At 40.2% G+C, this 21,598-nt stretch overlaps 1 protein-coding gene across 5 annotated transcripts in view; it reads left to right on the top strand.

The window, feature by feature from the left end:
• Positions 1-21,598, top strand: part of snx13 (sorting nexin 13) — a 172,880-nt gene that overhangs the window by 84,424 nt on the left and 66,858 nt on the right. For all 5 annotated transcript variants that reach the window (XM_041184463.1, XM_041184464.1, XM_041184462.1 and 2 more), the window contains 6 exons: positions 506-608; positions 1,488-1,577; positions 5,094-5,215; positions 10,665-10,783; positions 17,228-17,329; positions 20,141-20,229. In XM_041184463.1, coding sequence (XP_041040397.1) covers positions 506-608; positions 1,488-1,577; positions 5,094-5,215; positions 10,665-10,783; positions 17,228-17,329; positions 20,141-20,229 — 625 coding nt within the window. The remainder of the gene's footprint in view (positions 1-505; positions 609-1,487; positions 1,578-5,093; positions 5,216-10,664; positions 10,784-17,227; positions 17,330-20,140; positions 20,230-21,598) is intronic.

The raw sequence follows: 21,598 nt of genomic DNA, 5'->3' as shown, positions 1-21,598 counted from the left end.
GTTGACCTGCACAGGGATCATAAAAATGTATCCTTCCACATTGGCACCACAAGATTAAATAGACCCATCAGCAACGTAGCAATTATTTTTATGAATGACTTCCTAGTTAGGCTGAATGGTTATTCAGAAATAGGATGTGAAGCAAACCAGATATGCCATCCATAATGTTAAGCTTTGTATACAGCACTGTTGGCATTGCTTTGCAAAGTGTATGGCAGAATACCTTGGAGGAGCAGTATTGGAGCATAACGCTAATCTGATGTGTTATAAGTACTTTGTTCCAACTGTTTCAATAATTCTGTTTTTTTTGTGTATACTGTGTACTAAGATATCATTTTGGGCACTAAAAGTAAGCCATGCTGATCCTTTTGTGTTGATGTAAAATTCTAAAACACGATTTGCGTGGCACTATGGAACGAAAACTAGATCATATGATATAGATTTTGGCCAAATGAAATTGCCACTTGAGCACTGAAGTTCTGAAAATCTGTATGCTATTTTACAGGGGTTTAACAGTCACACTACTTTTTGGGAAAACAAACTCTGAGAAATATCTTGAAAAGTGTGAGCATTCTTTCCTTCCTGCAGCACCAACCGGCGTCCCCAGAGTAAGTTGACTGACTTTCTTTGAATTAAATTTGTATGTTCTCTTGGGGAGAATACGGCCTGGTGATAGTTTTCCTTCTTGACCTCACACACACCTGGTCTTAGTGATGCTATGGATTTGTGGTTTGAATCTTGCCTCTGGATCAAAAACGCCATCAAGGTTGTGAACAGTCTGGTTCAGCCTTTGACAGTTGCCAGAGAGAGGGATGAGTTGGGATGCGAGGGAACAAAGTTTGGAACAATGGCTGAAGGTAGTGGCTTTAGCCTTCCTAATCTTTATTTGGAGGAAATTTTTGCACTTCCGCTACTGGGTGTGAGACAAGTAATCTGACAATTTGGAGACAGTAGAGGGGTTGGGTGATGTGGAGGTGAGGTAGAGTGAGTGTCATCAGCATACATGTGATAACTGAAGCTGTTTTTTCTGGATTATGTCACCAAGGGGGAAGAAGGGGGCCAGCTAAGGATTCTGGGGATACCATATGTAATGGAATGGGAAGATAAGCCATTTCAGGCAAAACATTGCTTATGATTAGATAGATAAGAATAGAACCAGGAGAGTGCAGTCCCATCCAGTTGGGTGACTTGTGGAAAGGCATTGGAGGAAGATGGTGTGGTAACCATGTCAAAGACTATAGACAGGTTGAGAAAGACAAGGAGGGATAATTTACAGTTGCCATAGTCACTTGGATGTCATTTGTGACTTTGAGAGCCGTTTTGGTACAGCAGTGGGGGGAGCTCTGATTGCAGGAATTCAAACGTGGAATTCTGGGAAAGATGGGCATGAATTTCTTGGCAGATTTTCAAGCTTTACGAATGCCAAGCAAATATGTTTCTGTGGTAGCTTTTTTTTGATTGGACTCTCCATATTTTATTCTGTTCAGGCTGTAGAAGAAATGAAACGCGAAAGTAGACAAATAAAGATTGATCGGCGACTAACTGGTTCCAGTATAATTGATGAACCTCTACAACAGGTGAGAAGCAAAGAAAAAAAAATCTTTTTGTTTATTGTTTTAGTATAACTATTTCATAACACTGCCTTATACACACTTGCATTGAACAGCCAGTTCTGCTCTAAAGTTGATATCTCAAACCTTGGAAGTATAGAAACAAAAAGTAAAATTTTGCTCCTGTTGTAATAAATTTTTGGTTCAGTGCAGTAGCAACCGGTCAATGTTTGACTGCATTGTTTCAATGCCCTGCGTGATAATCTCAGATAGTTTTAAAAAAATTACATATTTTTCTGGATATGGCTGTTGCAAGCATTTATTGCCCATCCTTAGTCACCCTTGATGAGTTGGTGGTCAGCTGCTGCATGCCATGTAGTGAAAATACTCCAAAAGTGCTGTTAAGTAGGAAGTTTCAGGTTTGAACTGAGAGACATGGGAGGAATGGTGTGTGACTTGGAGGGGAACATAGTGATGCCATTCCCATACACCTGTTGTCCTTTTCCTTGGAGGTCAGTGTTGTCCAATATGCTTGCCGCTTGACACATGGTGAGTTAGCCACAGACATGTGGTAAATTGATGCTGTTCATCTACAGAGCCACACAATACTGGGTTGTGTTAAAATTGCTGTGGTGGGTATGAGTATCACTGGATAGCCCTCTGGCATCCGTTCCTAACTGAGTGAGGAAGAATCAACCACATTGCTGTAAGACAGGAATCGCATATCAGTCAGATCGCGGCTTTGTTTATCAGAATATGGTTCAGTTTTCAGGTTTCTAATGACCTGGAAGCTGAAGGGCCACTTGTTCAATGAATGAAGAAAAAAGCCTGCCGTTTGTTACTTTCTCTCTTTCTGTTCTCACTTGGTGCCTCTAACTACATTTAGATCTGCAGGACTGCTCTTTTGAAGTGCTGTGACAACAGGGTTAATCTTCGGAAGGACAGTGATTCAATTATTCTCAATTTTCTTGTGGAATCTACGGAAACAGGATGCTAACTGAAGAATTTGGTTTTGTTTAACTGATAGTTGGCAGTTTTTGCAAAACGGTTGAGACATGTGAGTGACAGCGCAGTATGGCAGCCAGTAAGGAGTGAAATGTGCAATATTGGCAAACTGGTTTGGTGCAGCAATATCCAATATGATCAGCCTTTGTCTTAATAGATCTGTTGAACCTAGCGATTGAAAGTAATAGCGTGCTATTGGCATTAAAGGAAATTGGCCATGAGTCAAAGGCTTATTAAGTGTTCAGATGCTGTGTTGGCAAGTGACAGTGCGTAAGCAAACCAGAGTCAGTGCGCAGAAGCCAATTCTAGAGGTTTGTCAATTCTTTTGCCTCCTTGACTTTCCTAAAATACAAATTCAGATAAAATAGGGACGGTTTATTCTTGAAGAAATTTATTTTTTGAAATAAACTGGAGCACACCGTCGGAAACAGAACACTTGAGTTAATGTATTGTCATGACCCCTTGAAATTGTTTGCAACAGGCTTGCTTTACAGAAGTTTTGATTGTGAAACCCTTTTAAAGCTGCTTTTCTGACTTGGGCAATGATTGTATTTGTCTTGATTGCTGATGGTCTAAAACCTCAAAATTCAAAATATTGCAAAAATCCTGGCTGATTACTTCAATAAGGATGTTGGACAAGAAGTCTGATTTTTAGACAGTGAAGGAGTTGAGAAGGGTAGTGGTGAGGCAGAGCTGGGTGTCATCAGTGTACGTGTGAAAACTGACATTGTGTTTTCTGCTGAGGTCACTGATGGGGCAGCGCGTAGATGAAAAATAGATGGGGGCCAAAGATTGATGCTTGGGGGATGCCAGAGAGAACACCAGCGAGAGTAGGAAGAGAAGCTATTGGGTGATTGTCCGGCTACAATTTCATAAGGGAGTTAGGCAATTCGAGTCCCACCAGCTGGACAATGATGGAGAGACACAGAATTACCCAGGAGAAAGGATCGCAAGTGGAGGAGGACAAAAGTGCTTATTGCTGGTCTTTGGATGAGGAAAATATTGAATCTGAGGAATGTGAGTTGGGGTACCTATCCAGTTGCATACACTGCTACTGAGGATGCTCCACAAGCTCAAAGGTTCAACGAGTGTTGACACACAGGAAAACATCATAAATGAAATGCTCTGGTCTGCTCACCAGCATCAATCCCCATTCCCTCCCTTTTGTATTAGATAGTCCTTCAACTATTATCCACCCATTACACATCTGGCGACTGGATCAGACACGTAACAGGCCAGTGGCAGGCCTGTCCCAGGACCAAGGACCTTGTGGGTGCAAATTCCGCCTGCTGAGAGCTGCCAGCCAATCAGATGCTGGGAGTTCTCTTTACTTGATGATGGCACTGAGGAGGCAGTGGCTTCTGGTGGTATTACACCCACCTGAGACCTAGGATCGCTCATGGACCCAGGCACAGGTGAATGATGATGGGAGGGGAGATGTTGAGAAGTGGGATCAGTTGCTCATGGTCCCAGGCACAGGTGAGTGACTACAGGAGGGGAGATGTTAGGAAGTGGGATCTGCCGCAAGGGGTTGGCCCCAGGCAGGTATCCCTCCTCTTCCCAATGTCCAGTCCCCAGCTCTGACACTGTTTTAATGAGGGACCTACCCCACCTCCCCTGGCCCCGCCCGCCCCCTTCTGGGAGCCCGCAAGCAACCACATACGGGTTTGCTTTTTGGACTCCCCGCGTTGTGAATCCTCTGCCCACTGCTAGGTGAATACCTACAGCAACAGCAGGATAAGGCCCTCAAGTAGACCACATTTGGCACCAGGGCAGGAAGGGTATCCATGGGCCTTCCTGCCGTGGACTTAATTAGGGCAGTGGGGGTGGGCAGATGGCAAGGTCCCCACTTGCCACCTGCCGACTGGTTAAGTGCCACCTCCACTTCCCGCACCATCACCACCACTAAACTCACCGTGGGGAGGGCATTAAATTCTGCCACAAGACTGCTTTTCTGAGATGTGGTAAAACGCCATATAAATGCACCCTCCTTCAGTGCAATTTTAGCTCTATTGGCTGCCTTTGATCGCACAAATTAAATGTTTCAAATGTAAAATAGAGTCTGAGGTTTCTTGTAGTAGTGAGCAGAATTGAAGCTGTCAAAAGAATTAGGTAATGAAAGGAAACAAAGTTGGTATGTCAGTTTTTGTTTTGAGGTTAGGGTTGAGTGTTCCCTGAAGCAACCTTGTGAAATTTGGTGCCTTGTAAGGGTGATGGTACTACCTGCAGATTTTGAGGTCTACTTACTATTACACCAAATTACGTTCTATATTACATTCTATGCGTGCTTTGAGTTATCTGCAGTTTTCAGAAGTGTTGGTGCTATCTTGGAAAATTATTTTGTTCACTTTGCAAAATGTGTGCTATTCCAACATAAGTATGTTTTGCTATACGTAACAAATGATGTGCTATGCATGCAGACTAAAAATTCATTATTTGCTGCTTGAATCATTTTGCTTGAATTTTTTTACACAGCAAGTGTGATAGAGCCATAATAGATAAATGGGAGTATTCTATATATTCATTTCCTTTTTTCAGGTCATTCAGTTTGCACTAAGGGACTATATCCAGTACTGGTATTATACTCTAAGTGATGATGAATCTTTTTTACTCGAAGTCAGAAAAACTATACAAAATGCACTTGTTCAGTTTGCCACAAGGTAAGTTGGATTCACTTGAGTCTACCCTACAACATGAAAGCAAATGCAGAATAGTATAGTTTGTGTTCATATTTTTGGTATTGAATGTTTAAATAAGATTACTTATAACAACCATAGTAAACAGAGGATAAACAGGATATTCTGAGCTAAGATTGGGTACCAAGCTTGAAAGTTCCTTGTTCAAGAAATATTCAAATGTGACCACTTTAAAAAAAATTGTCATAGTCATTACAGCACAAAAGGAGGCCATTCAGCCCAGAAAGTTCATAGCATCTCTCTATAGAGCAATTCAGCCAGTCCCATTCCTCTGCTCTGTTCCTGTGGCCCTGCAAATTTATTTCCCAGAAGTGCCCACCCAATTTCCTTTTGAAATCATTGATCATCTCGACTTCCACCACCCTTGCACAACAACAACTTGTGTTTATGTAGCATCTTTAACATAATAAAATGGCCAAAGCCACTTCAAAGGGGAATTATAAAATGAAATATGACACCAAGCCACGTAACAAGATAATTAGGTCAGATGACCAAAAGCTTGGTCAAAGAGGTAGGTTTTGAGGAGTGTCTCAAAGGATGAAAGCGAGGTGCAGAGGTGGTGAGATTTTGGCAAGGTGTCCTAGAGCTTAGGACCTAGGAATTCATTGGAAGAGATTTCCAGGTCATTACCACTCTCATTTAAAAAGAAAGCTCTTCCTTGCCTCACTCTCATATCGCTTGCCCAAAACCTTAAAGCTGTGTCACCTAGTCCTTATACCATCAGCTAATGGGAATGGCTTTTCTTTGTGTCAGGTTTTAAATAAGGAAGACAATCTTGTACATCTCTATCAAGTTTCCCCTCAATTTTCTTCACTCCAAGCAGAACAACCGCAGCTTCTCCAACCTAACCTTGTAACTAAAAACCCTCACCTGGGATCATTTTTGTAAATCTCCTCTGCAGTCTCTTAAGGATCCTCATATCATTCCTGAAGTGTAGTGACCAGAACTGGTTGCAACTCTTGTGGCATAGAAGGGTTTTATGAAGGTTCAGCATAACTCTGCTGCTTTTGTACTCGATACCTTCAGTTCTGAAGCTTAAGATCCCATATGCTTTGCTAACCTCTCACTCATTATTTCCTGTCACCGTCAAAGATCTGTGCAATTGAACCCCCAGTTCTCTATGTCCCTGCACACTTTTTTTTAGAAATGTGGCATTATGCCTGTGGGTCAAATCTTCCAAGGATTGGCGGTCACCATTGGATTGCCACTCCGCTCCTATTTTTTTATTTTACACGAAGGTGGAGCTCCACGTTTCTGGCTTGGACTTTTGAACCCGGCCGCAGCAAAAGTGCGTACCTGTTCGCTGAGCCCTCTTTGTGCAGATTCGGCGAGGAAGCCAAGCCACGTCCCCTTTTTTTATGGCACTAGCTGCAGTATTTTGGTAAGTCTTCATTCACTAATCCACTGAAAAGCTGTTCAAATGTCCAAAAGCCTTTCACTGTGTTAGTGAATGAGTGAGTGCGGTAAGTGGGTAAGGTTGCGAGGTCGGGTGGCGGGGGGAGCTGGAGAGTCGGTGAGGGACAGTTGGTCAGTGGGGAGTTATGTAGGTCAGTGGGGAGTTCGGGGTGGTGGGTGGGGGCGGGCAGTGACAGTTTTGTAGTTACCCAGGAGTTAGACCCTTTTTTTCTCCTAATATTTCCTAGGTAACCATCCAGGTAATTTAGTCGGAATCCTCTGAACCCCCAGACTTTAACTCGGAGTTAGAGACTTTCTTGGAGAGTTCAGACACTGGAATTACCCATTGGAAGTTGAAACTTCCCTGGCAGTTCCCAAGGAGTCAGTGTGTAGGGACTTCCAAGGGGTCCTGTAACACATCTTCCAGGCTACGTCCAGTCTCCGATCATCCGGAGACTGAATGATCTAGGCCTACATTGCCTTTCCTATCCCTTCAGTCAAAATGCACCACCTCTCACTTCTCTATATTTAATTCCTTATGTCACATGTCTGCCCGTTTTGTGAGCCTTTCAATGTTTTGTTGCAATTGATTGGTATCCTCACTGTTTACTGCATGTCCAAGTTTGGTATGATTGGCAAAGTGTTCTGTATTCCAATATCCAAGTAATTTATAAATAGCAAAAAGAGCATTGGTCATAACACTGACCATTTGGGGACACCGCTATCTATCACCTCCAGTCTGAAAAATAACCATTTAGCACGACTTGCTATTTTCTTTCCTTAATGCAATTGTTTATCTAAGCTCTCACTGATCCTCCTTTTCATGAGCCTCGGTTTTGTTAACAAGCCTTTTATGTGTACTTTGTCAAATGTCGCCTTGAAATCCATATAGACAACTTCCACCGCATTCTCCTTATCAAATTTCTCTATTACCACTTCAAAAAATTGAATTGGATTAGTCAAAACATGATCTGCGTTCACAAATCATTGCTGGCTCTCTTTAATTAACTTGAACTTCTCCAAGTGCCTGTTCTTTTTTTCCTCTGGTCATTGTTGCTAAACCCTTAACCACCACTGATGTCAAACTGACTAACCTGTGGTTACTAGGAACGTCCATGCACCCTTCTTTGAATAAGGGTGTCACATTTGCCAATCTCTAATCCTCTGGCACCTGTCCTGTATCAAGGAAAGATTAGAAGATTATGGCAAGTCCTTCTGCTATTTCTACCCTCATTTCTCTTAGCAACTTGGGATGCAAACCATCCAGATCAGGCAAAGTATCCACTCTAAACATAACTAACTAGCTTTTGCAGTACATCCTGCCTATCAATTTTCACCCCATCTGTTATCTCTATCATCTCCACTTCTACTGATTTTTTTTTTTCAGTATCCTCTTCTTAATAAACACCAATACAAAGTATTCATTAAGTATTCTGGCCTTGCCCTACCCATGTAAGCTTATAACACCCTCTTTGTCTCTACTTGCCTCACCCACCTCGAGTGACATTAGCCCAAATTTTATGGTTGACAGAGATGTGCGTCAGGACCCTGCTTGAATATATGCGACTCTCGGCAAGAGTTGAAGACTTGGGACAGATCCACGGGTACTTATCTGGATAGTTAGTTAGTTTAAAACCTGGCCTAACTCCTGGGTAGCTCCATAACCAACCCCCCAATCGCTCTCCATGACCACCCAACTAGACCCCCACCCGACTACCCGAGCTGACTACCCGACCCGAATCCCCCTTGCTTGCTCACTCTCAAAGACTGGATCTTTAAACTTACCAGACAGAATGGACAGCTAGTGCAGTAAAAGGGGGACATATTCTGTCTTCCTTTACTCTGCTCTGATGGAGTTCCATGGGCAGTGCTGCACTCTGCATTTCTTTGACAGCCTAAATCTGAAGACCCAGGGAGAAATATGCAGTGGCATCAGGTTGGGAGAATCTTCATGTGGATTGCCACTGCTCAGAAGATTCAGGCCATTATATTTCAACACTAATATAACAGTAACAGACAAGCTCTGGACTGCGAAGTCGTAATAAGTGAGCCATTGGGTACAAGGAAGATCCCATTGGATTGGAAACAAATCAAAGTGAAAACCTATTTATTTAAAGTCCACAAACAAAACTCGTCACTGGAAGCCTGTTGGTCTTGCTTTTATAAATTGATAAAATAATGGAATTTATCATCAGTTTGAAGATTACCTAAATGAAAATAACAAGCCAGCATTGGTTGGTTGACCACCTTGTGAATTTTAAGGAAGGAACATTCAAATAGACATTTGAAAGCTCTCTGATATCTAGACTTCAAGAAAGTATTTAAAGCTGGACATTAAAGACTGGAAGTGGATAAGAAACTGGCTGAAAGAGAGAAGACAGTGGATAGTAGCTAGAGGTGTGATGTTGATTAGAAATATGTATTTAGGGGGTACCTAAACGGCCTGTAATGCAAATTATAAATTGAGGAGACAATTATTTCTGAAGCAACCAGCAACCAAAGAAGGAGTCAGTGTAAGCTTGATTTAGTTGGTAGTGCACTTGTTTGTGTTGGAAGGTTGTTCAAGATTAACATAGGATTACATAGAATGCATGTCATAGAAACAGGCCATTCAGCCCAACCATCCATGCCAGAGTTTAGGCTTCATTTGAGGTCCTACCTTTTTTTCTCATCAAAATCTACAATCGTAACCATCTATTCCCTTTGCCCTCATATGCTTGTCTAGTTTCCTCTCACTTGCATCTGTAATATTAATTTCAGTTGCTCCCTGTGATAGCAAGTTCTATATTCTCAGCACTCTTTACCAAAAGAAGTTTCTTTTGAATTCCCTGGTTGATTTCTTGGTGACTATCCTAGACTTGTGGCCCCTAGTTATGCTCTTCTGCACAAGAGGAAACATTCTGTCTGTATCCACTCCATCAAAACCCTTCATAACTTTAGAGACTTCTATTAGTCACCCATTAGCTGTCTTTTTGCAAGAAAGGAGACCCAGCCTGTCTATCCTTTCCCACTGTGTATACCCACACGTTTTTGGTTTCATCTTTGTAAATCTTCTCTGCACCTTTTTCAGTTCCTTTGTTTCTCTACTCTATCTCGACTTGCACCATCCAAGTAATGTGACCTCCCTATTCTTCCTACTAAAATATACTACCTCACTTTTATTTGCACTGAACTTCATTTGCCAATTATTTGCCCATTCTGCAAGATTATTAATATCCTCCTGTAATTTATTGCAATCCTTCTCTGTTGACGATCCCCCCCAATTCGGTGTCATCCACAAATTTAGCAATTGTGATTTTGATTCCGTAGTCCAAGTTGTTGATGGACATTGTGAACAGCAGTGGTCCTAGCACTGATCCTTGCGAAACACCATTTCTTTCAGCAACCTGGGATGCATTCCTTCTGGACCAGGTGACTGCTCAACTTTCAGTAATTATCTTGTCTTCTCTATTACTACCTTTTCCATTAATTTCCTCTCCTCTTTTAACATACCCTTTACAGTATCCGCTTACTTAATGAAGACATATACAAAGTACACGTTTAATACTTTTTGCCACGTTCGCTGCCTTTACATGAAGATTTTCCTTCAGTAAGTCCCCCTGTCTGACCCTGAGCCTTTGGTGAGTCCCTGACTGTTACTAAATCTGCTTCCACCACCCTTTGGGGTAGTGCTTTTCAGCTCAAAACAAATTGTGGCAGATAAATATTTTTCTTCATCTCTTCTCTGGTTCTTTGCCATTTATCTTTAAATCTGTGTCTTCTGGTTACTGACCTATCTGCTAGTGGGAATGGGTTATTTTACTGTATCAAAATTCCCCATAATTAAATATCTTGATAAGAGCAGCTAGCCATGTTCGAGAACTAGTGTGAGTTTTAGTAAAATTGGTACCATGGGAACTGATGAAAAAAAAAAAATTCTGGTTTCATTAAAGAACCTGAATATCATTATTACAGTTTTGAAAAATATTAGTTATAAATTTATGGTTTTTATTACTTTGTCTATTGTGACTAATAACAGGTCAAAAGAGGTTGACTGGCAACCATACTTTACTACACGGTTAGTAAATGACTTTGCGACACATCTTCGTGTATTCAGAAAAGCTCAACAAAGGATAGAAGATTCGCGACAGAAAAAAGGTATGGAATAGTTATTGTCAACTTATACGGTTTTTGGAGGGGATATTTTCTAATCCTGTCACTTTGGTAACTGCCTATTCTTCCTATGTGCAGAGAGGACCTGTAGCAGAACCTGGGCGTGTGGATGCCTTAAGTGCAGGATACCTACCTGCAATTCAGCTCCTTTTGAATGGGGCAAACGTGTTTTGTTAAACGATAATGTGGCAAGTTGTAAGAGGTTAGAGGCACCAAGCACAGCATTTGTGTATCCCAAAGGGAAGTTTTCATGTTGCTCCAGGTATACAGGAGGATTAGGTGGTGCAACTTACTGGACAGTGTATTTGATAAGGTTCCACATAAAAAGTTAGTATACAAGATAAAGGTTTATGGATTTGGTGGTAATATGAGTAGAAGATTGATTAACTGACCGGGAGAGTAGGGATAAATGGGTCATTTTCAGGTTGGCAGGCTGTAACTAGTCGTGTGCCACACAGATCAGTGCAGGGACCTCAGCTATTTACGGCCTATCGTAATGACTTATACAAAGAGACCAAAAGTAATATATCCAAGTTTGCTGATGATGTAAAGCTTGTACAATTGAGGATTATAATATTATGATATCTTGCTACTGTATCTTTAAATTTAGGGTAAATTTAAGAGGTGTGTGACCTTTCCTGAAGTCTGCCTGACTGTAAGCCTGGATGGTTTGATTATTGGAGATCAAAGGAAGGCTTAGATTGTTTTACCTGAAAGATGATGTAAGGAATTTATGCTTGGAGATAGTGGCAGCAGTCTCTTGAGTCTCCTAAAGACCCAGAAAGGTGTTTATACATATCGGTTTGTAAACAGTTGTGCTCAAAACCATCCATTGACTTCCAAAACGAAAGAAGGTTGGGGTCAAAGATAGCTAAGCAACAATTCTATCTGAATACAAGTTGATACAAAGAAGTATTCAATGAACGGCACAACACTAGGAAATTCTGAGGAACAAAAGGAACTTGGCGTGTGTGTCCATAGATCACTGAAGGTGGAGGGGCATGTAAGTGGGGTGATGAAAAAAGCATTTGGGACACTTGTCTCTATCAATTGAGGCATAGATTACAAAAGTAGGGAGGTCATGTTGGAGTTGTATAGAACATTGGTGAGGCCAAAGCTGGAGTACTGTGTGCAGTTCTGGTCACCACATTATAGGAAGGATGTGATTGCATTGGCGGAGGTGCAGAGGAGATTCACCAGCATGTTGCTTGGAACGAAACATTTAAGTTATGAAGAGAGGTTGGATAGACTTGGGTTGTTTTTGTTGGAGCAGAGAAGACTGAAGGGCGACCTGATTGAGGTGTACAGGATTGAGGGGCACGGACAGGGTGGATAGGGAGCAGCTGTTCCCCTTAGTTGAAGGGTCAGTCACGAGGGGACATAAGTTCAAGGTGAGGGGCAGGAGGTTTAGGGGGGATGTGAGGTAAAACTTTTTTACCCAGAGGGTGGTGACGGTCTGGAATGTACTGCCTGAGAGAGTAGTGGAGGCGGGTTGCATCCCATCCTTTAAACAGTACCTGGATGAGCACTTGGCACGTCATAATACTCAAGGCTATGGGCCAAGTGCTGGTAAATGGGATTAGGTAGGTAGGTCAGGTGTTTCTCACATGTTGGTGCAGACTCGATGGGCCGAAGGGCCTCTTCTGCACTGTGAGATTCTGATATGTTTCACGTCACCCTGGGGAAGAGGGAAAAGGAAGCCATTTTTGCGACCAGGATACAAGCTTCCCTACAAATCAATAAATATGACAGACAATTCTGTGTGGTCAGCAGAGAGAAAAGGCTGCCTAACTCTGCAAACTACCACAGTCTGATGCAGTAGGGTGACGGTCTCTATTCGAAGAGATGCATTCTTCAGCCATCTAAGGATTCGGGAGATAGGTCCTGATGTGGCCAGGGGAAGAAGATCCATCGGAGCAGGCTTTCTTGTTGATGGTAGATTTAAGAAACTGTCTGAAAACTAAAGAAAGCACCTGGAGTCGGTCACTTGAAGTTGTTGCTCGGTGAAGCAGAGATATGGGAACCTATTGGAAGCTGCAAACAACTGTGAACTGTTTGATAAAAGGATTATAATTCCGTGCGATGGGTGATATGTGTACATGGGGGATGTCACTTTCTGTAACTTAATGTAAAGCTGCCTATGAAATAGTGGTTTTTTTAAGTAATTTGTTACAGTAAAAGTTTTAAAATGTGAAATCCTGACATATGAATGCTCAACTTTCTTTTTGGACATTGACTTTGATGAAAGGCTGAGTAAATTGGGCCTATGCTTTCCGGAATTCAGAAGAATCTCATTGAGACATACACGATTCTGAAGAAGTTTGACAGGATAGGCACTGAAAGGTTGTTTCCCCTGAGTGGGGAATCTTGAACACCGGCACAGTCTTGGGATTAAGGATTGATTATTTAGGACTGAGATGAGAAATGTCTTTCTGAACCTTTGGAATTCTCGATTATTCATAGTTGAGCATATTTAAGACTGGATAGACAGAGTTTTGATCTTGGGGAATCAGGGGTTTGGGGAACGGATGGGAAAGTGGAGTTGAGGCAGAAGATCAGACATGACCGTATTGAATGGTAGAGCAGGCTCGAGGGGATATATGTCTACTGCTGGTCCTATTTCTTATGCATGGACCTTGCATGCATAATATAGGGCACACTTGCAAGGGACCTGTCTTGGGAGGGAGAAATGTTACCAGTTTGGGAATCTGTTGCTATTTTTCTTCCATTCAAAACAAAAAATTGGCACAAGTGACTTAAATCTGTATCTTGAGCAGACACAGATCTGAAAGCTGCTTGTGTACCCAGATAGCCCCATCCTGGATTGACCACCTATAAGGAAGTAAGAGAGGATTGAATTGGCGATTGGGTGGTAGTTTTACACAGATCCTAAATATTGACTCATTCATTTAGGAGACTTTTAACATCTTGATATTGACTGATTTTCTTTGATCTCAGCTCATCTTTGAATGGAGGCTTTGTAAGACACAGATCATCAGGGATCTTTCTTATATGCCCAGGTCCTGAGAGCAAGCAAGCAGGTACACGGCATAAGGAATCAACTTCCATTTTTTTAAATGCAAGCAATCAGACCACTTAAGGGAGCAGCTGACACCACTGAACTTGATTGGATACCTGCAGCAGAACCAAACTTGTAACCCCTAAGTCTAGATTTTTTGCCTTCTGTATTTTAGATTGCTTTATTGATGAAATCAACTCTATGACTGTAAATTATCTTCACTAACACAAGCATCTAGATAAATTTTGAGTATCTTGCCCAGGTCAATAGACAGAAAAAGTTTTCTGTTTTTCTGTGATGTTCTTATCAGTTAGAATTTGACATAGCTGCATGTAGATAAATTTATTAACCTCATTTATTGGCTGTCCCACCAAGTTGAAACTGAACAAAACAAGCATCACCAAGTTAAGCATGAAGATTTTTTCAACAAAATCCATTTAACCTCCTAAACTTTCTCCTTTCCCCTCGTAAAATAATTCATACTAGGAATATAATTCCATGGCTGCTGTAGCTGCCCTCGCCATACATGTGAGCCCATATGATTGGTGTCAGTAGGATTTTCTACCGTGGAGGTGGTTCAGCCTGATCCTGTCCTCAACTTTCATGCATGTGATTTCCCACAGAAGTCATTGGATAATGATCAGGAAAAGACATGATAGCAGTTGCTCTCTTCACCTCCTACCACCCAACCCCATTTCCCACCCTTTTTCTTTTGCCTGCTGATGTTGAGGCGAAGTGTATCTCCATTGCTGTTTAGATAAGACAACAGAATGTCATGGTTTGAACATAGAAGTTTACTGTTTAGTATGATTCAGTAACATAGCAAATAGTGCATTTATCAGGTTACTTCATTTCAAATATATGAAACATGATCTTGTAAATGAAGTTTAATAGCATTTTGGAAATATCAATCAAATAACTTACCTATTGATAATCTAGCAATATGGACTAATGCATCTTCTGTTTCATTGTGTTGCAATAAATGGTTGAAGGATTTTACTCCCTGTAACCTGATGTGCAAGTTATCACATTTCCTAATCTTGTGTTGGTTATATTCGCACACAATAAGGGTAAGATTCTTTGTAATATGATTTCTGTCTTGTCAAGGATTATTAAATGCTTGTTTGCTAACTGAAGAGGGGGGAGAATAGATGAGAGGCAGACAAGTGAGTTTAAAGTAATGCATGAATGTAAACATTCAACGCTTTAGTGCAGCCAGCCTCAGAGGTAAGTTATTGCATGTTAATTCTATTAGAAACTTTTGCCTGACATCGAAATGTTGGGTGCATCCAAATGCATTTCAGTTGCAAATAGTGTTTCTTGGGATCAAATTATTGCTTATGTTGATCCAGTGTCAGAAACAACATCAATGTTGTAAGATTGCAATTCACATTCTTTACTTGAATGAGAAACTTGATCGATGTAAGGAACTCCTGCCAGGATAGTCCAAGTGTAGCTGAGTTTCTCTCTTTAGTGTGTAATGTGTCTTTGCTTGAATTATATGGTTTTATTCCCCCCAAATCAATGGCACAAGCATTCAATGCTATTCAGAAAGATAACAGAATCATAGACCTGCATCAGTTGTAACTCATACCTAGCTATTATGAAGCTGAACAGATAACTGAACATTTTCCATTACCCCCCGCCCCGCCCCAGTTATTTTCATAAAAAAAAACTTATCCAAGGAAATGACATTCCACTGTTTATTACTTCCGTAACTGGGGCACATGAATCTGCAACCTGATTATTGCTTTCCAGTTTAAGGGCCTTAGTTTTTAAGTATGTAAAATCTGAATATACTAATATAAACACTGATTCTATCTGGTGTGCGAACACGACTCTTCCAAATTTAGAAACAAAACTGGAAATAGCAAATCAGGCAGCATCTGTGCAGAAAGATGTTTCGAGCCTATCCAATAAAATGCATTTCTTTCCAATGACGCAGTGACACAAAGGCTGGAGTGGACAGGAACATAAAATTACAAGGAGACATTGATAACTTAAATAATCAGGCAAAACTGTGGCAAGTAAATTTCAGTGCAATTAAGAGTAAGGTCATCCATTTTGAACCAAAAAAGGAAGATTTGGAGTATTTTTTAAATGGTGAAAATCTATGAACAGTGGAGATACAAAGACTTAAGGTCTGTGTGCAATACAGTTTTTGTACCTGACTATCATTAACATGCTGTTGGAATTTTAGTCTCTATGGCAGTGCTTCTCAAACTTATTTCCTGTGATCCCATTTTAATGCCCCAGATTTCGTGTGACCCCAGAGTGAAAATTTTGGGGGGGGGGGGTGCAAGAGTTGGTGAGTGGTGGTGGTGGTGATAGCCTTCAACTGCTGAGTGAGGGGTGAGTGAGATTGAACATTGTGGGAATTGTTTAAACTGTCGGTTTTAAAAGAAAACTTCTTTTCATAGTCTTTTGTGCAGCAGTAATCGGGCCTCAAAAGATCTATCTGTTAGGCCACGCTCACCATTAGAAGAAATGTGAGGATTTAAAGGGGCCTCACAGCTGTTAACACTCAGTCCAAGCTCCACGGCAGCCATTGCTGCCTTGCAGTTCACAACCCCAAAATTGTGTCTTGTGACCCCATTAGGAGTTACAGTCCACAGTTTGGGAAGCCCTACTCCATGGCTAGAGGGTTTGAGCATAAAGGGGAGAAGTTTTGCTACAGCTATACAAAGCCCTAGTTAAACCACACCTGGAATATCTTGTACATTCTAGATACCATACCATAGGATATGTTGGCCTTGGAAGTGCAGCAGAAATTTACTGGAATGTTCAGAGGGCCTTGAAGGTTAGATTAGGAGAAGAGAGTACTGAAGCTAGACTTCTATTCACTGAAATAGAGAAGATTATGGGGATTTTTGATTAAGATTTTTAGGATTTTGAAAGGAATTGATGAGTAGGTAGAGATAAGTTTATTCCCCTCTGGTGAGAGTCTAGGGCAAGGGGACACCCCTAATCAGGCCATTGAGGAGAGAAGTTAAACAGTTCTTCATGCAAAAGTTGATAGAATTGTGGAATCTTCTGTCACAGAAAGCGATAGATGCTTGCTTACTTAATAATTATAAATCTGAGATCTCTGAAATCTTGCTGGACTAAGATGTAAAATGAGATGGAGCTAAGGCAGGCAGATGGAGTTGAAATAAAGATCAGCCTATTGAATGGTTAATGGTGACCTTAAAGGGAAAAATGGTCTTTTCCTGTTCCTATGTAGATTTTGCTATTTTCAATACTTTCATACTGCACCATAATAACTCTTTCTTTCACTTTTCTCAGACCTGTATGTTACTAATCCTGCCAATCCAGGTATCTCATTACAAAAGTCTTTAAAACAATCCTTAAAGTATCTGCAATAAAAGGTTTCTAATACATCAATTGGAGCAACAATTCTGTCATTTCAGATGGTTCGGAAGAATTTGTTGAAACTTTTTTTGAGGTTGAAGTGGAAATGGAGAGAGAAGTCTGCCGTGACCAAGTTTGTACTTCAGTTAAAGATGAAGAAGGTTTGTTTTATTTTTCCGCTTTACATTTGTTTTTAGCTTTTCTACTATAAAGGATCATTCAGTAGATATGGAAGAGGAAAGTTATCTTACATATTTTGGCTTATTCAACCAGAACAAAGTATAGTTTCTCTCTTCCTTGCCCTCCAGCATTCTAAAATCACAACCTGTAACTTCTTGATTTTACCGCCACTGTACTCCCTGAAAATCCATTCCACATCATGATTGTTACTTATATGAAAATAGCGTTCTGATCTTAAATATACCCTTTTGAAATTGTGCCAGCTTTTCCTACTGTCACCATTTAAGTTAAATAGCATTAAGAAGTTAGCTGATCTATATTTTATGCAATTTGTGTACTTCTGAGAAGCTCCCTTGTGATTGCTTTTTAATGTTTTGCAGACTTTCCTCATAGCTCAGTTTTCTGTTTGGGGCATCTTTGTGGTTCTCTGCAACACCTTCACATTTTGTGAATGTTTCCCTTATGGCTAACAATAAATGCTAGCCTAGAAAGGAATGCCGGCATCCCGTGAAAGACTAAATTGAGAAAAAACTAAACCTGGTCATCGTATTTGAGAAGCATTTTGACCCAGGTGCTGTTTACGGCTTCAGGGCATTTTTATGTTACTGACTTTAGATTTGGTTTCCGTAGAGCCTGGTAAACTATATTTTCACAGAATCAAGAATTGTACATGTGGTCTTCAATGAAGTGAATTGACCTCTCCTAAAAGTAAAGAAAACTATGCAGAGCCTTTATGAAACCCACTAGATTAAAAACTGCTACAGGTTCCTGGCTGTCTCAGCAATGCACTATTAGCCAGGAGGAAGATATATATAAAAGTTCTTGCAAGTTTATTATTATAAAACAGGCACTAAATTCTACAAAAATCTGTAAAAATGCCCACACCAAAATCAAACCATTTCAAGTAACCATTAGAAGCCAGTAAAAAAATAAATCATGTATCATGATTATAAATATATTGAGTAAAAATCTTGTACTTTTAAACTACAAATATCAAGTTCTAATTTGAGTCTATTGCTCAGATCTCTCATGAAATTCCTTTACAGATTGTACTCTACTATTCTTTGCTCCAGCATATCCACCTCACAATAAACCAACATGCAAGAAAAAGTTTATTTTTCACTCAAATTTGATCATCCCTTTAAGCTTCAGTTGAAAATTATTAAAAATGAAGATTGGTGATTTATCTGTCCTTTTTCATGTGGAGGCAAGACCCTTGGCTGACTAATTTTTAAAGATCTGTAAATTAGAATTTTGCTCTTTGTGTGCAGAGTTCTTACATAGCATTAATGACCACTTTCTGAGACAGGTTAGTTGCAGGAATTATTTGGAATAATGTCACAACTGGCCATTATTTCTCAGTATAATTTCATCAAAGCTACCTCTAACTTAATCTGCTATTATCATTTGCTTTTGATCCGTGTCCTTGAAAGCAAGTTGTATTTAATGTACAAAGAAAAAGCACAATTTATGTGAATAAACCAAGCTGTATTTGTGTGAATTTCCACCAAAAGTATTTTTTTAAGAAAAGCTTATGCATTTAGTACTTTGAATTCAATACGTGTAAAGCCATTTTTCCATATGACATATACTGTTTTATTTAAAGTAACTAGCATGTAACTTATTTGCATGAGTAATAATTTTTATGAATTCTTATTGCACATATCCCAATCTAAGTAACTAATGGTGAACCTCCATCTTGAACTGGAGGCATACTATATGGGCTCTATTTATTTATTTAATTAGTTAGTTATTTAATTGCTCACATGCACGCACCCTCCCGCGCCCACTCTCCCCATACCCCAACCCTACAGAAAAGGATCCAAAGCATTTTCCAGGAGGTAAAATCAGACTATCCAGTGCACTCCTGACCAACCTCCCACATTCTTCCCTCTGTAAATTGAGGTCATCCCAAACATTGCCTGTCGTTACATGCCGGAAACCCTATTCACCTATTGACCTACATTTGGGGGAAGGCGATGGCATAATGGTATTTTCACTGGACTGGTATTCCAGAGACCCAGGGTAATCCTCTGGGGACCTGGGTTCGAATCCCACCTTGGCAGATTCAACAGAAAATCTGGAATTAAAAGTCCCATGATGATCATGAAACCATTGCTGATTGTTGTAAAAACCCATTTAGTTCACTAATGTCCTTTAGGGAAGAAAATCTGCTGTCCTTACCTGGTCTAGCCTACATGTGACTCCAGACCCCAATGTAGTTGACACTTAAAAATTTGAGGATGGGAAATAAATGCTGGCCTAGCCAGTGACGCCCACATCCCATGAATATATATTTACAAAAAATTGGCTCGCGGTTAAGCTACATTCTTATCCTCATTTTCAAATCCTTGGCGGCCTCACCACCACTCCCCTTCCTCCCCCCACCACTCCTATCTCTGTAATCTCTTCCAATACCAACAATGCTCTTCTAATTCTAGCCCCTTGAGGATCCCTAGTGGCTGTGCCTTCAGTTGCCTGTTGTCTAAGCTGTGGAATTCCCTCCCTAAATCCCTCCATCTCTCTACCTCTCTTCCTTTTATGATGCTGCTTGAAATCTACTTCTTTGACCAAACTTATGGCCATCTGCCCAGCTATCACCTTTTGTGGCTCAATGTTAAATTTTGCTTACAACACTCATGTGAAGTAACTTGGGATGTTTAAAGCCACTGCATCAATAAAAGTTGTTGTTGTTATTACTATTGTTGTTGAATTAAGCTGGCCTGGTTCAAGATTTTCTGTATAACAGGTATATACAACCTGTTGACATCAAATTGCCTTTCTTTTTTCAGGATTCCTGAGAGACCTTTGTGAGATTTTATTGTATTTGTTTCTACCTCCTGGAGACTTCCATAACAAGAACATGAGATATTTCCTAAGGGTGAGACTAGCTGGTTTAACCTTCAAGCTGATTATATAGATATTAAAAATGATATAATTTGTAACTATTTTAGCAGCTGTCTTTTAATGTTCTATTTAGCTAGAGGAAATCATGGCTCATCCAAGTCTGGATGTTGAATAAGTAATGTGATAGTATAGAAGCAATAAAATGATCAAGAGAGTTGGTAGAGAGGTAGAACTGGGTGTCAGTTTACAGGGAAGCTGATAGATCAACAAGGGACTCCAGAGGAAACAGTGTTGGGGTGAGAAGCAAACCCATTGATGGATATGCTCTGGCTGCGATTCCTCATTCCCACTCAAGCCCCCCCACCCCGCCCTTCTTGTGTCCCTGGGATAAGTGTGTCCTGTATAACTTGGAATAGTATATTATCAACAGAGTTTGAGGACGTGATGAACTGTGACACAAATGCTAGTTCTTTCTTACAAATCACACCCTAGATTGCACTGGTTTCTCGGTGCAATTCCCCCATTGCCAGCATAACTCGTGCAAAATCAGTTTTAAATGCAAATTGCATTCAGTGCAACTCAAGTTTTCATCTATTCATCTCGATTAAAAGTTTCTGCTAATTGCAGGGCTTCAGGGAAGCTTCAAAATCAACCTGGATCTTTTGGTCACAAGAACACTGACATAAAATTTCAAAGGTTTTGAATTTTTTTTAATGTACAAAGAAACTGACTATTGTTACACAATTGTAGTTTATAGTCATTTAAATTTGGGTAGATTGAGAGTTAAAAGGCTATTTTTTTGTGATAAAACCACTTTCAACTGTAGTAATTCAGTGTTATTAAATTGCCATTCTTGAATATGTCAGTTTTTTAAAGAAAAATTTTAAAAGCTTAATTACCCAATTGAAATTGCTCAGTATCCATATAATTTGTGTCCTTTAGTTAAGTACAGTTTCATTCAGCGGGTATATATTTTTCTAAGTACAAGTCATTTATCCAAAGTTCCTTTTGCTTTGCTTTGTGTGGTTATCTATTGGAGAACAGCTAACAAATTGTTCAACTGGGAACTGTCAGAAAGGAACCTGATAAATAAAAATAAATATGCACAGTTGTTGATACCAAAGAATGGCTGCATTCATGGGCCTGAGGGAGCTCAGAAGAAAAATAAAACCCCAAATGCTCCTTTCTGGGGAGAAAAAATGAGATTTGATCAAATTAATGTATTGTTAATTTGAAATGAATTGAGCAAAGTTTTCAGTTTTCTGAATGCTGATATAATTGATACCTACTCAAGACGTGCAGTTTCCATTTGGAAATGTTTTCCTCTATTTTAAAACTCTATATTGTCAATATATAAACTTGACTCTTAATATGTATTATGTTGATGTTTAATGATACTCACA

This window comes from Carcharodon carcharias, chromosome 3 (genome assembly GCF_017639515.1).
Source record: "Carcharodon carcharias isolate sCarCar2 chromosome 3, sCarCar2.pri, whole genome shotgun sequence".
Classification (NCBI taxonomy): Eukaryota; Metazoa; Chordata; class Chondrichthyes; order Lamniformes; family Lamnidae; genus Carcharodon; species Carcharodon carcharias.
Note: the sequence above shows the minus strand (reverse complement) of the source record. Positions and strands in the feature narration are given on the sequence as shown.